Source organism: Nycticebus coucang, chromosome 5, assembly GCF_027406575.1.
Source record: "Nycticebus coucang isolate mNycCou1 chromosome 5, mNycCou1.pri, whole genome shotgun sequence".
NCBI lineage: Eukaryota > Metazoa > Chordata > Mammalia > Primates > Lorisidae > Nycticebus > Nycticebus coucang.
The window spans coordinates 106,982,419-106,999,065 of NC_069784.1; the positions used below are offsets into that span (position 1 = coordinate 106,982,419).

Sequence of the window (16,647 nt, forward strand, 5' to 3'; positions counted from 1 at the left end):
CCTTTTGTGACTGGTAATATCTATTAATCTTAGGTTGCATCCACGGGATGATATTCAAAATATTTAATGGATATCCAAAATATTAACAGCATTGCATAGGACAAGTGACACAGAGGACTTAGTGCTGGAGCGAGGTCCTGGGGGCTGCTTGCTGTGCTGGGAGTCTCCCTTATATGCTGGGTCTGAGGGAAGGTCCCAAGATCCCAGCCGCATGGTGGGAAGGTGACTGTATGGAAGTATGTTAATACCCTAACGACTGACACATTCCGTGATGTGTACACGTGTTTCTTGAGAACAGTAGCTCCCTCCTTGTTCTGTGAGGTCTCCTATTCTCAGCCGCTAACGTGGATTCCGGCAGCAGCGTCTGTATTTGCCTGTGATTCCCTCATTATCGTCCTCTTTTCATATCCTGTTTTTGTTTTGCAGAAACTATTTCCTTTGTGCATTACTAAAACCTTCTTCTGTCAGTAAATCAACACTGTCCTCCTGGTATTTTGTAGAGCTTTTTAAGCGAGGCCCCATGGAGATTGTTTTCTGTTATATCATTTTTGAGAGCAGAGAAGTTTCCGCAGGACTCTTAAGAATGCTTCATGTTTAACGCTCCCATTTGAGTCCTGGCTCGATTCCTCTTTAAGACAGAGGCTCCATTCTCAGCCCCCTTGCTGGGCCCATAGGTGCTCACCAGTGTTTGTTCACGTTTCCACTCCACCTGTGGCAGCAGCATCCCTTCCAAATCTAGTCTGCCTTGGGAGGGAAAGAAAGCCCCTTGTGGCCTGGGCAGCATTTACTGCAGAGGAGACGGAGGGGAAGCCCCCCGCATTTCTTTACGTGAGTCAGTTTTCAGACTCAAAGAGGACTATTTTATCTTGAAGCAAATTGATTTAAAAAACAAACAAACTTTACTTCTCCTTAGGAGGGTACCCTAAGTTAATGCAGTTCAGTTCAGTGCACTACATGGGATTCTGAGCCCTTTGGGATGATGGCGGCCATGCTGCAGAATTTGGTATTTAGAGACTTTTACTGAACATAATCTGTTTCTTTCTTCATCTTCATTTTCCTCTTCCTCCTCCTCTTCATCTTCATTTTCATTTCTCCCTCCTTCTGGAGGATGGTGAGAGGCAGAACTTCTTGGGAACAACGGTTATTTTATCATGTAGACAGAGTCTCCCAGGTAATCTCAGAAGAGTGGATGACAAGTCTGTCTGGAGTGGTAAGGACTTATTTGTGTTACATTTTTCCTGCTTATTTGGTGAGATTCTTAGGGAGAAGGTGTCCTGAGACAATTAAGTTGCCCACAGCTTCTTCCTTGGAGTGTTTTGTGGCTCCGGTGGCATGTCCGTGCGTGAAGAGAGGGAAGCATCACTTCTCACTGGAGGATGCTGTCTGATCTATCCAGAGAGCCTTCTGCTGCCCTGCAGAGAGGAGGCAGGTGCAGGGTCTGGGGGCACCTCTTACTGGGGATTTGGGCGTGAATGCCTGAAGTTTGGATGTAAAGGAGATCCGGACAGTCCAGTCCATATACTGTGGAGCCTCTCAAGGCTGCTGGTCAGGGATCTTTGACGATGCTGCCTTCCAAGACTAGAAGCGACTTTTCAGCTGGCCCCGTCTGACTGCTAGGTGAATTTGGTTCTTCAGATTTGGCAGAAAAATTTTTATTTCCTCAAATTAGACCTCCCATTTGACCCCACAGTCCAACTACTAGGCATGTACCCAGAAAGAAAAAAAAAACAAAACATTTTATCATAAGGACATATGTATTAGATCAGCAGTTCTCCACCTGTGGGTGGCGACCCACAGGAACTGTATTAAAGGGCTGCAGCATTAGGAAGGTTGAGAACCACTGTACTAGATTGTTTATCGCAGCTCAATTTAGAATTGCCAAGATGTGTAAACAACCTAAATGCCATCAACACAGGAATGGATTAACAAAGTGATACATGTATACCATGGAGTACTATTCAGCCATAAAAAAAAGTTGGTAACTTCACATCTTTTGTATTAACTTGGATGGAGTTGAAATACATTCCTCTTAGTAAAGTATCACAAGAATGGAAAACCAAATATCCAACATACTTATACCAATATGAAGCCAGTAGATGATCTAATTCATGGCCACATAGGAAAAAAACTCGAAAATTCAAGTTGGGGGGAGGGGGTATTGAGGTGCACCACTTAATGGATACAGCGTAGGGGTGTACGACACACCTCTTAGGTGTGGGACACAGCTACAAGATGGACTCTACCTAACAAGTTTAAATATTGTGACCTGGTTGTTTGGACTCTCACATTAACCTGAAATCTAAAAAACAGCCTTCTGTCATCGTTTTTCTAATAAAAGGATCTAGTCCGTATGTCCTTATGCTTCCCATATGTGACCAGAGAGTCTTTAGTGTCTGTCTCTGCTGTACATGTGTATGTCCATCAAAGCGTTTTTGTTTTAAAGAAAAATAGTGGTGACTTGATGAATATTAGTCCGAATAGATTGATTTGCTCATAAACAATGCTTATTATTTTTCACTACATTATACTACATTTTACTGTACTATAGGGTTCCTCTTAATTCTCATCCTGCCACTTTTAAAGATGATACCTTCAGTTTTACAAATAAATTTTATCAATTGCTGGGCTAAGAGTGAGGAAGGATGCACATTTTCCTACTATATAGTAATTTCAGTCATCCTTAGCCTAAAATTTTTTTTTACCCACATTTACTTAAGCATTTCTGTCCTAATTTACTTATATTTTAAGTAAACTAGAATAAAATTTTTTTGAAGAAAGAAAAAATGCCACAGAAAAGTTATGTTTTTTAATTGGCTGTGGGGGAAACAATTAAGATCATACCTGCCTGAAGACCATTGCAATGAAAGGATTTTAGTATCTCCCTAACTTTTGTAGAGAATGCTCTTTCCTCACTGTTCTTTCTTCATTTTCTTGGCTTCTATCAGAAATAAATACTCAGATTTTTAGATAACATTAAAAGTTGTTCAGACGATTCTAGACAAAGTGGAGTTTCCAAATGGTAACTTGTTACTTTTGCAAGGATTAGTGAGTGCTAGATCTGGAGCTTGCCCCCCGTTAGTCCTCTGTCCAGTAGCATAGAATTGAATGGAACTGAAGAGCTCCAGTGGGGCAGGGAAGAAGGGGTGGACCTGATATCTTTGGTAAATTTTCATTTCAGTAAACGTCAAAACATACAGCTGCCTCCTTGAATAGTTTTATCTTTCATGCCTGTGGGTGGTTTGAGGGGAGGGCAGTAAGTGATGTGACGGCGGCAGAAACATTTGCCAGAGCGAGAGGCTGTGTTTTCTGAAGCGTGGTGTGTTAAACCTGCTCTTCCTCACTCTTGTCCCTAAACCAGTTGTGGGAGCCAAAGTCTCTCTGCGTTTATTTTAGCCTACATCACGTGTTAAAATAAAAGCCTGGAATCACTTTTCTGTGCCATTCAGGAAACCAAATCCAAATTCACACAAGTGAAGTTGCTCTCTTTATCCCTTTTGTATTGAAATCATGAGATGGCATGTTCTGTGGCTGGTATAATACAGTTACTCCATTTGTCAGAAGGTAACACTGAACCTTAGTCGGTGCTAACAGCAAAAGGAAGTGAAGGGTACAAAGTTGTTACTAGGATGGGAGGGACATGTATGTCGAGGCCTGTCTATTGTATCAGGATCAAAGACATGCAGAAGCTACCACATGTATAGGAACATTAGGGTTTTTTATTCATTTCTTAAAAACGGGTCAGTTATTTTCCTAAGAAGCAATGTAGGAGCATTAGAAATAAACCATGAATAATGTGACTTTTAGCAGAATAGAATGGAGCGACAGTGATAGAGTGAACAGTGACAAGTGTTAGAAGAACTTAAATGGTTACAGAATAGAAGGCTTTGGAAAAGACTTATGCAGCAAGAAATCAGGAATGAAATTATAAAGTAAGCCCCACTGTTTTACTCGAGTGTGGAATTGGAAATCTTACTATTGCTTATAAGCCTCTCTTATAAATAATACATACAGATACTGTATTTCAAACAACAGCTAAACTGGGAATATCAGGCATTAAAGGAATGTTTTTAAATTATCCCATATTTTGCTTAAAAATGTACCTTTAAACTTTATAAAGAAAAAATAAAAACTGGTACTGCTTTATATATTTTATTCATAATAGATATACAGTAAAACAGGATGAGGACCTGTAACCTTGACATTGCTCGAATGAAATGTAGAAGGAGGGATAATGATGGCTTTTAAAAATATATTTGAAGATTTGACATATTTCATGTGGAGCAGACATTAGAATTCTCTATATGAGCTCAACGGGACAGAACCAGAAACCAGTAAGATAGATTTTTGACTCAGTGTAGTGAATCTGTAACATTCAAAGCAATTCAAACTTTAGATTAGGCTAGTTTACATAAAGTTATTAGAGAACTACAACTATAACTGCATCAAAAAACATCAGATACATGGTGGGAAAAAATTTACCAGTAAACAACTTAATCTAAAAGTTAGCTTTTTAAATTTTTTTAATAAGCTGGGTAGACAATTAGAAATCCATATGGAAAAAAATAAATATTGACCCTCCCCTAATATTTGCACAAAAAATAAATTTCAGATGGATTGTAAATCTAATGCGGAAGGTAGAGCATAAAATGTTCAGAGGAAAACAGAGGAGACTCTTCATGATCATAGGGTAAGCAAAGATTTCTTCAGCGGACATAGAAAGCATTTACCACAAAAGAAAAAATAACCAAAGCACACATTATTACAATTACTTCTGTCTTTCAAAAGACCCTAGTAAGAGAGTAAAAACGAAGATACAGTAAGAGGAGATATTTATAATATATATATTCAACAAAGGACTTCTACCCAGAATACACACACACACATACATACACACAGACATATGTATTATAGATACCATTTATAAATCAGTAAGAAAAAGGTAAGACAACCCAATAGAAAAATGGGCATAAGACATGAATAGATAACCTCACAAAAGAGACTGTGTATGGAAAATAAACATGATGACATTATCGACTTCATTAGTCATCCCATCAATGATACCCACAATGTGATACCACTGTACACCCACCACAATGGTGATGAAAAGGATAGTACCAAGTCTGGATGTGGATATGCAGCAAATTACAACTCTCATATGCGTGGGGTATTGTACAACTACTTTGAGAAAACTGGCGGGATTTGCCAGAGCTTAATGTACACAAAGCTGTGACCCAGAAGTTTCACTCTTTGGTATATTTGCAGTGAAAATGTATACATAGGTTTAAAAAATTAAATGTGTAAGGATATTTTTAATAGTATTGCTCATAGTAGGCCAGAATTTTAAAAACTCAAATGCCCATTATCTCCAAATTCTAGAATATTCATAACCCTGGAAAAAAATACAACAGAAAGTGAACTTCAGCTACTGCACAGCAATGTGGATAAATCTCAGAAACATGCATTTGAGAGAAAGAAGCCGAACACCACAACTTGCATTTTAAATACAATTCAAAAACAGGGTAAAAGAGTCTCTGGTGTTAGTAATCAGGGGCCAGGTCCCCCTTGATGGGTTGGGTGTGATGGAGAGGGCGTGCTGGCCACATTCTGTTTACTGATAAGGGTATTGGTTACGTGGGTGTGTTCCCTTTGTGAAAAGTCAGTGATTCAGTGACCTTTACACTTAGAACTTGTGCACCTTTCTATAAATGTATTCTTCAAGGAAAAAAGAACTTACTTTAAAATATTGTTAGAGATACGAAGGAAGGATTTGTGAAGGAATGGACTTGTCACCGTAGCTGAGCTGCTGTGTGAGTCGATGTGGGAGAGCTAGCTTCCTTGTGAGGTGCTTTGAGTGAGTAGTTTACAGAAAAGGCTTCTGTTCTGAGGATCAGAGAAGATGATTATTGACAGTCTGAGGGACAAAAATCATTTGCTAAAAAATGGCCACTTTAGGAAAGCAGCAGTTACTGAGGTTTTAGGTTTTTTTTTTCTTTTTTTTCTTTTTATTATGAAATCATATCTGTGTACATTAGTGCAATCAAGGGGTACAATGTGCGGGTTTCATATACAATCTGAAATACTGTCATCAAACTGTTCAACATAGCCTTCATGGCATTTTCTTTTTTTTTTTGGTCTCACTGTACTGCCCTCGGGTAGAGTGCCGTGGCATCACACGGCTCACAGCAACCTCTAACTCTTGGGCTTACGCGATTCTCCTGCCTCAGCCTCCCAAGCAGCTGGGACTACAGGTGCCCGCCACAACGCCCGGCAATTTTTTGGATGCAGTTTGGCCTGGGCTGGGTTTGAACCCGCCACCCTCGGCATATGGGGCCGGCGCCTTACTCACTGAGCCACAGGCGCCACCCTCATGGCATTTTCTTAGTTACTGTATATAGGCATTTGTATTCTGCATTCAGTAAGTTTCGCCTGTACCCATTCTAACACGCACCATAGATGAGGCCCCACCTACTACCCTCCCTCCATCAATACCTCCCCCCTCCCTTCCCCTTCCTTGGCCCTTTCCCATAGTCTTGTGCTATAGTTGGGTTATAGCCTTCATGTGAAAGCTATAATTTAGCTTCATAGTAGAGGTGAGTACATTGGATACTTTTTCTTTCATTCCTGAGATACTTTGCTAAGAAGAATATGTTCCAGCTCCATCCATGTAAACATGAAAGAGGTAAAGTCTCCATCTTTCTTTAAGGCTGCATAATATTCCATGATATACATGTACCACAATTTGCTAGTCCATTCGTGGGTTGATGGACACTTGGGCTTCTTCTATGACTTAGCAATTATGAATTGGGCTGCAATAAACATTCTGGTACAAATATCTTTGTTATATTGTGACTTTTGGTCTTCTGAGTATAAACCTAGTAAAGGAATTATAGGATCGAATGGCAGGTCTATTTTTAGGTCTCTAAGTGTTCTCCAAACATCCTTCCAGAAGGAACGTATTAGTGTGCATTCCCACCAGCAGTGTTAGAAGTGTGCCCTTTTCTCCACATCCACGCCAATATCTCTGGTTTTGGGATTTTGTTATGTGGGCTACTCTTACTGGGGTTGGGTGATATCTCAAAGTAGTTTTGATTTGCATTTCTCTGATGATTAAGGATGATGAGCTTTTTTTCATGTGTTTGTAGATTGTATGTCTGTCTTTAGAGAAGTTTCTCTTCAAGTCCCTTGCCCCCCCTGAGATGGGGTCACATATTCTTTTCTTGCTAATACGTTTGGGTTCTCTGTGGATTCTGGTTATTAGACCTTTATCAGCGGTATAACCTGCAAATATTTTCTCCCATTCTGAGGGCTGTCTGCTTGTTTTACTTACAATGTTCTTGGCTGTGCAGAAGCTTTTTAGTTTGATCAGGTCCCAGTAGTGTATTTTTGATACTGCTTCAATTGCCTGAGGAGTCCTCCTCATAAAATATTCACCCAGGCCAATTCCTTCAAGAGTTTTCCCTGCACTTTCTTCAAGTATTTTTATAGTTTCATGTCTTAAGTTTAAATTTTATCCAGTGGGAGTCTATCTTAGTTAATGGTGAAAGGTGTGGGTCCAGTTTCAATCTTCGACAGGTTGCCAGCCAGTTCACCCAGCATCATTTGTTAAATAGGGAATCTTTTCCCCACTGAATGTTTTTAATTGGCTTGTCAAAGATCAAATAACAGTAAGTAGCTAGATTGATCTCTTGGTTCTCTATTCTGTTCCAGAAATCTACTTCTCTGCTTTTGTGCCAGTACCATGCTGTTTTGATCACTATCGATTTGTAGTACAGTCTCAGGTCTGGTAGCGTGATTCCTCCTGTTTGTTTTTATTTCTGAGTAATGTTTTGGCTATTCGAGGTTTTTTTCTGATTCCATATAAAATGAAGTATTAGTTTTTCAAGATCTTTAAAATATGACAATGGAGCTTTAATAGGAATTGCATTAAAATTATATATTGCTGTGGGTAGTATGGACATTTTAACAATGTTGATTCTTCCCAGCCATGAGCGTGGTATACTTTTCCATCTGTTAACATCTTCAGCTATTTCTTTTCTTAAAGTTAAGTAATTCTCTTTGTAGAGATCTTTCACATCCTTTATTAGGTATACTCCCAAATATTTCATCATCTTTGGCACTACTGTGAAAGGAATAGAGTCCTTGACTGTTTTTTCGGCTTGGTTATTGTTGGTGTATATAAAGGCAACAGATTTATGGGTGTTGATTTTGTAGCCTGAGACATTGCTGTATTCCTTGATCACTTCTAAAAGTTTTGTAGTAGAATCCCTAGTGTTTTGCAGATATACGATCATATCATCTGCGAAGAGTGAAAGTTTGATCTCTTCTGACCCTATGTGGATACCCTTGATCGCCTTTTCTTCCCTAATTGCAATGGCTAAAACTTCCATTACAATGTTAAAGAGCAATGGAGAAAATGTGCAACCTTTCCTGATTCCTGATCTAAGTGGAAATGATTTCAATTTAACTCCCTTCAATACGATATTGGCTGTGGGTTTGCTGTAGATGGCCTCTATTAGTTTAACAAATGTCCCTTCTATACCAATTTTCTTAAGTATTCTGATCATGAAGGGATGCTGGATATTATCAAAAGCTTTTTCTGCATCAATTGAAAGAATCATATGGTCCTTATGTTTTAGTTTGTTTATGTGCTGAATTACATTTATAGATTTACGTATTTTGAACCAGGCTTGAAACCCTGGGATAAATCCTACTTGGTCATGGTGTATAATTTTTTTGATGTGTTGTTGGATTCTGTTTGTTAGGATCTTATTGAATATTTTAGCATCAATATTCATTAGTGATATTGGTCTATAATTTTCTTTTCTTGTTGGGTCTTTCCCTGGTTTGGGGATCAAGGTGATGTTTGCTTCGTAGAATGTGTTGGGTAATATTCCTCCTTTTTCTATATTTTGGAAAAGGTTTAGTAGTATAGGTACTAGTTCTTCTTTAAAGGTTTGATAGAATTCTGACGTAAAGCCATCTGGTCCTGGGCTTTTCTTTTTAGAGAGATTTTGTATAGTTGATGCTATTTCAGAACTTGATATAGGCCTGTTCAACATTTCCACTTCGTTCTGGCTAAGTCTTGGTAGGTGGCGTACTTCCAGGTATTGGTCGATTTCTTTCAGATTTTCATATTTCTGAGAGTAGAGTTGCTTGTAGTATTCGTTAAGGATTTTTTGAATTTCTGAGGGGTCTGTTGTTATTTCATCTTTACCATTTCTGATTGATGAAATTAGAGATTTTTTCTTTTTTTCCTGGTTAGGTTGGCCAAAGGTTTATCTATTTTATTGATCTTTTCAAAAGCCAACTTTTGGATTTATTGATCTGTTGTATAATTCTTTTGTTTTCGATTTCATTTAGTTCTGCTCTGATTTTGGTTATTTCTTTTCTTCTGCTGGGTTTGGGGTTGGAGTGTTCTTCCTTCTCCAGTTGCTCGAGATGTCCCATTAAGTTATTAACTTCCTCTCTTTCCATTTTCTTGAGGAAGGCTTGCAGTGCTATAAATTTCCCTCTTAGGACTGCCTTTGCAGTATCCCAGAGGTTCTGGTAATTCGTGTCTTGATTGTTGTTTTGTTCCAAAAATTTGGTGATTTCTTTCTTAATCTCGTCTATAATCCATCTATCCTCCAGCATAAGGTTGTTTAGCTTCCATGTTTTTGTATGGGTATGCAGGTTCCTGTTGTTATTGAGTTCAACTTTTATTCCATGATGGTCTGAGAAGATGCAAGGAATAATTTCTGTTTTTTAAAATTTGCTGAGATTAGATTTGTGGCCTAAGATGTGATCAATTTTGGAGTATGTTCCATGGGCTGATGAGAAGAATGTGTATTCAGTTTTGTTGGGATGAAATGTTCTGTAGATGTCTGTTACATCCAGATGTTGAATGGTTGAGTTTAAATCTAAGATTTCTTTGCTTAGCTTCTTTTTGGAGGATCTATCCAGCACTGCTAAAGGGGTGTTAAAATCTCCAACTACTATGGAACTGGAGGAAATCAAGTTGCTCATGTCTGTTAGACTTTCTCTTATAAATTGAGGTGCGTTCTGGTTGGGTGCATAAATATTAATAATAGAGATCTCATCATATTGAGTATTACCTTTAACAAATATGAAGTGTCCATCCTTATCCTTAATTATTTTGGTTGGTTTAAAGCCTATTGCATCTGCGAACAGGATTGCAACGCCTGCTTTTTTCTGCTTTCCATTTGCCTGGAATATAGATGACCAACCCTTCACCTTGAGTCTATATTTGTCTTTTAATGTAAGATGTGATTCTTGTATGCAGCAGATATCTGGCTTGAGTTTCTGTATCCAGTCTGCCAACCTGTACCTCTTTAGAGGACAGTTTAAACCATTCACATTAATTGAGAATATTGATAAGCCTTTTGAGAGTCCAGTGGACATTTTTAATCCTTTTGCGACTATGGAAGTTGGAATTTGATCAAAATTTTCTGGGTGAGTTTTCTTTTGTGGTGGAGGATTACACTGGTCTTTATGGAGGATAGGTCTGAGAATATCCTGGAGAGGTGGTTTAGTTATGGCAACTTTCTTCAACATGTGGATGTCATTGAAATATTTAATTTCTCCATCATAAATGAAACTCAGTTTAGCTGGGTATAGGATCCTGGGTTGAAAGTTATTTTGTTTTAGGAGGTTAAAAGTCGATGACCATCCTCTTCTAGCTTGAAAGGTTTCAGCAGAGAGATCTGCAGTTATTCTAATATTCTTCCCCTTGTAGGTAATGGTTTCCTTTCGTCTGGCAGCTTTCAGAATTTTCTCCTTCATATTAACTTTAGTGAAATTGATTATGATGTGTCTGGGGGATGTCTTATTTGGGTTGAGTCGTGCTGGAGTTCTGAAACTGTCTGCTATCTAAATTTCAGATTCTCTTAGCATGTCTGGAAAGTTCTTCATAATCTCATGGAGAAGAGACTCTGTGCCTTGTGAAGCCACTTTGTCGCTTTCTGGGATCCCTATAAGACAAATATTGTTTTTTTTTTTTTTTTTTTTTTCGAATTATCCCAGAGCTCTCTGAGAGAGTGATCTGTTTTTGCCCTCCGTTTCTCATCCTCCTTCAGAGTTTGGGAGCATTCGAAAACTTTGTCTTCAATGTCAGAAATCCTTTCTTCTGCTTGGTCTATTCTGTTACTGAGGGATTCTACTGTGTTTCTCAGATCTTTGAGGGATGCAACTTCTTATCTTGGTGTGTCAAAATCTTTGAATTTGTTGAATTCCTGAGATATCTTTTGGGTTACTGCTTGGAGTTCTAATTCAATCTTATTTGCTATCCAGATTCTGAATTTGATTTCTTTTTTTTTTTTTGAATTTGATTTCTGACATCTCAGCCATTTGTTTGTGCATGGGATCTTGTGCTTGGGGGAGTTGATCTACTCTGATTATTCATATTGCCAGAGTTTTTCTGTTGATTTCGCCTCATGATTGTTTTTCCCCATTGCCTCTGGACGTCCTCAGAGTTGGGGAGGTGTCTCTCCAAGATTAGATCCAGCAGGATCACTCTGTTGTTACTTGATCTTTGTAGGGAGTGACCCTGTGTAGTTCCTCTGGGGCTGGTCCAGCTAGGGAGTTCTGGTTGATTCAGAAGCTCTAACCCATGAACAGAATAGTGAGTAATTTTCATTTCACTCTGGAGAAACAGTGACAAAAGCCTTTGTCTTTCTGTTTTGTAATTTTTGTTGTCATAGTTTTGTATCCCTTAAAAAACTGAGTTGGCTATTTAAAAAGTCAACATGATCAGTAAATAAAAATTAAGAATACAAACCCCACCTGAGTCGAAAGGCAAGCACAAGTGTAGTAACTACTTTGTAAACACAGCTGCGGGACTTTCCTATAGAACTTGGCTGTTACCTTTACAACATTCAAAGCAGAAAGGGGAACAGCTATGATTTCCTAAGATAAAAGTTATTTTCCTTGTCACCAAAACCTTGAGGCACATTTCTTTACCTGAAGTGTGAAGGAGGCAACATTCACCAACTTAAGATAGCAAGTCTTTAATAATGGTGCTGTAGCAAACAGGAGAGTTGAATTTATAGCTTGTTTTTCATAGCAACCTTCAGTGAAGACCAAGGGAGAGGTAATTATTCAATGAGTATAATGCTGGGAGGAATCAGTGCTTAACTAACCCCAACCTGTCTCATTCCCCAAGGGAGATGCACTGCCTGGGGGGCTTTCCTGCTGCTCTGCAGAGAGTAATTCCCATTTGTTTCAATTGACCAGGTGCCCGGGAAGAACCGGCCATGCAGCAGGCCCAGCGCAGGTCAGCCGTCTTTCTGTCCTTTAAGTCGCCAATCCCATGTCTGCCCCTGCGCTGGGAGCAGCAGAGCAAGCTTCTTCCCACTGTTGCTGGAATCCCTGCCAGTAAAGTTTCCAAGTGGAGCACAGATGAGGTATGCTTCCTCGGCTCAGGCCCCAGACACGGTCAGCTGGAGGAGAGGTGGACACGGGGAACAGGTGGAGGGTTTCACCTTTTGTTTTGTTTTTTTTTTTCTGGGAGTGAAGAAATTCTTTTGAGAAAAACACCTAAAGACATAGAGGTTAAATGTTTTGGACATGTAGCATTTAGATTCTGACCTTTTTTTTAAACTAGAAATTTGTGATATTCTCTTTGGCAGGTGTCAGAATTCATACAGAGCTTACCTGGGTGTGAAGAACATGGAAAAGTATTTAAAGATGAAGTAAGTGTTCCACTAAACTGTAGCCTTACTTAATGGGATCAGAATGCTGAAATGTAGTGAATGGGGACGTGTGTGGAACTGTCAAGAGTCAGGAAGAGATAAGAGTGTGTTAAAAATTGATAAATGGATGTGTGGTTGGCTAACAGGCAGCATTAATCAAGCGTATCAAAAGATCTTTGTATGAGATGACATACAGAAAATGTTTGTAAATACTACTTTACAATGCCCTATAGCAGTGACAGTAGACTCTTTATTAAAAAAAACTCAACAAAACTTAATAGCATGCATTTATATAATTTATAGCACAGAAAGAAACCAAAGAACTGGGCGGTGCCTGTGGCTCCAGGTGTAGGGCACCGGCCCTGGCCAAAAACTGGAAAAAAAAAAAAAAAAAAAAGAAAGAAGCAGCATTTTGATTTTTAATAAAATAAAATTAGTTCCCATTATTTTATTTTCAAATGTCATTCTAACACCAAGGTTAACTCCATTTGCTGCTTATAATAATAATTGCCATTATTGCTAAAAAAAAAAAAATCCTTTAAACCTTATACATTTCTCAGTAATGTTTATAATAACAGATATTTATCATAGTCTGCTTTAGGAAAACATTTCAGTAGTTGTTTTCGACTACATCTCCAAAATTTCAATAGAAGGCATGTTTAATAATGATATCACCTACGTTATTCTAATGAATAAAAAGGTATCTGGTTGTAACTACACTAAAGATAATGTTGTTGGAGAACAGGAGACCCTTTTCTCTAGAAACCTTTAAAAATACACCACTTGCCTGTCATCTCCTCCAAGCAGATCAGTAATTATCACTCTGATTTTGACTCTTTGAGATGTTACCAGAAGGCAGGAAGTCGGGAGAACTTTGTAATCTCAGGCTTTCTCTACCATCTGCTGTCTGCTGTTACTCACATGCACACCTTGCTGGCTCTGTGTGTAAACCTGACCTGTTAGAAATAACATACTCCCAATTTCATTGCAGAAGTGTGCAGAGAACTAAGAATCCAGGCACCAGTCAGTATCTTATATTATTAAATACAGCTTATGCCTCAGATGAATGCCTGTGAAAATGTACAAGGATCTGGCTTTCATCATCCTTTTGCTGGCTTATGTTATTGCAGAAATGTTTTATCTTCTTTCTAGTTGATTTTCATTTAGCACTTATTCAGATTTCAAGTTTCTTTCCTTAATTCCTAAATTATCTTCATAGACCACTCTCAATTAACGTTCTATTCCTGAAACTATCCATGTGTGTAATAGAGCAAACTTATAATGGAGTATCTAAATATCAACAGAATCAACAGTGAAATTTATAAATAGGTGGGGTATGTGGATCTAAAGACTTAGACTTAGCATCCAAATGTTGCTCTTTCTTGGTGAGAGTTGTTTAATCCATTACCTTTGAAAATGATAAAGCATTTATTTTTTGAGACAGTGTCTCACTTTGTTGTCCTCGGTAGAGTGCAGTGGCATCATAGCTCACAGCAACCTCCAATTCTTGGGTTCAAGTGATCCTTTGCCTTTAGCCTCCCATGTAGCTGACACCTGCCACAACACCCAGCTCAGGCGGGTTTCAAACTCCTGAGCTCAGGCAGTGCCCCAGCTTCGGCCTCCCAGAGTGCTAGGATTATAGGTGTGAGCCACCATGCCTGGCAGATAAAGCATTTTTTTAAATAAACATATACCCCACCCATTTATAAATTTTACTGTTGATTCTGTTGATATTTAGATACTCCCTTATAAGTTTGGGTGTTATAGGCACCCACCACAATACCTGGCTATTTGTAGAGCTAGAGCAAGATTCCATCTCTACAAATAGCCAGGTATTGTGGCAGGTGCCTATAATCTAAGTAGTCTGGAGGCTGAGGCAGGAAAATTGCTTGAGCCCAAGAGTCTGAGGTTGGTGTGAGCTGTGATGCCACAGCACTCTACCAAGGGCTACAAAGTAAGACTCTGCCCTCCCCCCCCCCAAAATTAAGAGTAATAATAATAAAATCATCATTGCATTTAAGTGTCTCATAAGGTCTGTGGATATTGGTTTTAAGTCCTAGAAGTAAACCAAAATACATCTAATGAAGTCATGTAAATTATCTCTAAAAGGCAAAATACAAGTATTCAGATAGGCTGTTGGGGAAGTCTTTGACTTCTCTCTTAGACATTCAACATCTAATCTGATGAACATTTTATTGGGTGTATTATAAAAACATAGAAAAATGCCACCTCTCTGCCCCTACCGCTACCAGCGCAGTCTCAGCCACCACATTTCCCATCTGGATTAACGTAGTAACCTCCTAGCAGGGTTCCCTGCTTCTATTTTTGCTCCTCTCCAGTCTATTTCCAGCACAGCCAGGGTGATCCTGCTGAAACAGAAGTCAAATCATGTCACTCCCCTGTTCACATCCTCCCAGTAGCTTCACATCTCAGTCAGAGTGACACCGTGTGGCCTCTCCTGCCCTCTTGTTTACACTGCCCCTCACAGGTCTGCACGCTGGCCTCCTTGCCATCCTCAGATGGTCCTCTGTGCTCCGACTCCTCCTTCCGCCTGGTGTGCTCTTTCTCCGAGGCTCCCAGGGTGCAGTCTCTGCCCACATGCAGCCTCTCCATCAGTCCTGCTCCGACTGCCATCTCCCAGCCAGCTGTTTTTCATAACACTAATCACCTTCTGATTTACTAATTATTAGGCTTGTATATTATACTTATTCCTTATAATCTCCCCCTACTAGAATGTAAACTCCACGAAGAATTTTTGTGTGCTTGCTTGTTTTTGTTTTATTCTTTGTGTGCCCAAGCCCAGGAAGAGTGTTTGAATATAATAGATGTTTAGTACGTTTTTCTGAGTGAATACTTTTACGCTCTGAGAAGGACTTATTCAGACAAAAAGCATGTTACTGTGATTTAGAGATAAAGTTTTGGGACACAAGAATAGTGCTCAGTGGAGAGAGCAGTGAAGTGGAAGGCAACAGCTCCTGAAATCCAAATTCTTTGACCTCACTTTAGGCCTTTAGCAAGACATCTAATCGCTGGAGTTATACCGCTACATATGCATTTCAGAAGCAAACAAACAAAAATAACCCTAGCAGTACCTTGCAGTGGTCACTGTTGTTCTCAGAAGGTCCTTTTTAAAATTTACTTCCTTCCACTCAAGGCTTGTTCTTATGGCCACACATCAGAACAACCTGTACATGATATACCAACTTTGACACTAGCCATAAGATTTTTGCTTTCTAGTGTAATCTCCTGATAAGTAATAATCTACCAAAGATTACCCTTCTCCCTCCACTGTCAATTTCAAATGCCAGCCTCTCAATTCTCTGAACATTCCTTTTTATCAGCCATCTGTCATGCTGATGTAGTCTCAGAAGGAGAGTCAGTTGCTGCTATAAGCCTTCAGTAGGATTCAAGGTTACAATAAACCAGTCAGTCTTTGTTGTGAGTTCCTTGGAAATGGGGGTGTTAGTTGACACTTCCATCAGTGACTTAGAAGGCTTCTCTCAGGCTGTCCATTGCCTTGGTTGAGTGAAGTGTTGGTAGACCTGCCTGTCTTCCTGACCTTTATCAGACTGCTTTCATAGCTCAAGCAAAAGAGACCAGAGCAAATGTTTCCAAGAAGCAGGAGAGTATTTTTCATCTCTGCCATTTAACTGTGTTATTCTTAGAGATAAACACTGGAATTTCTTTTCTTCTAATTTACAACATCAGCAGGACTTCCCCCCCACCCCAAAGTTAGCAGCTGTTTTCCCACATGGTTGTTAACCCAAGCTGTGTAAGATGACTCTGGTTTTTACTGATTAAGTATACAGTCACTTTAGATTTACAGATTTTTCATTTTTGGAGAAAATCCTAACAAATAGCTGCTTAATCATATCAGCCTTTATGTAGAGAACTTTTTGCAGAATTAGAGTCCAGTTAGTTTACTGGGGCCACCATGACAAATACCACAAATTGGTGG

At 39.2% G+C, this 16,647-nt stretch overlaps 1 protein-coding gene across 7 annotated transcripts in view; it reads left to right on the forward strand.

Annotated features, from left to right (window-relative positions):
• L3MBTL3 (L3MBTL histone methyl-lysine binding protein 3) overlaps nucleotides 1-16,647 on the forward strand; it is a 132,962-nt gene that overhangs the window by 112,842 nt on the left and 3,473 nt on the right. For all 7 annotated transcript variants that reach the window (XM_053592346.1, XM_053592350.1, XM_053592349.1 and 4 more), the window contains 2 exons: nucleotides 12,232-12,401; nucleotides 12,627-12,689. In XM_053592346.1, the coding sequence (XP_053448321.1) occupies nucleotides 12,232-12,401; nucleotides 12,627-12,689 (233 nt within the window). The remainder of the gene's footprint in view (nucleotides 1-12,231; nucleotides 12,402-12,626; nucleotides 12,690-16,647) is intronic.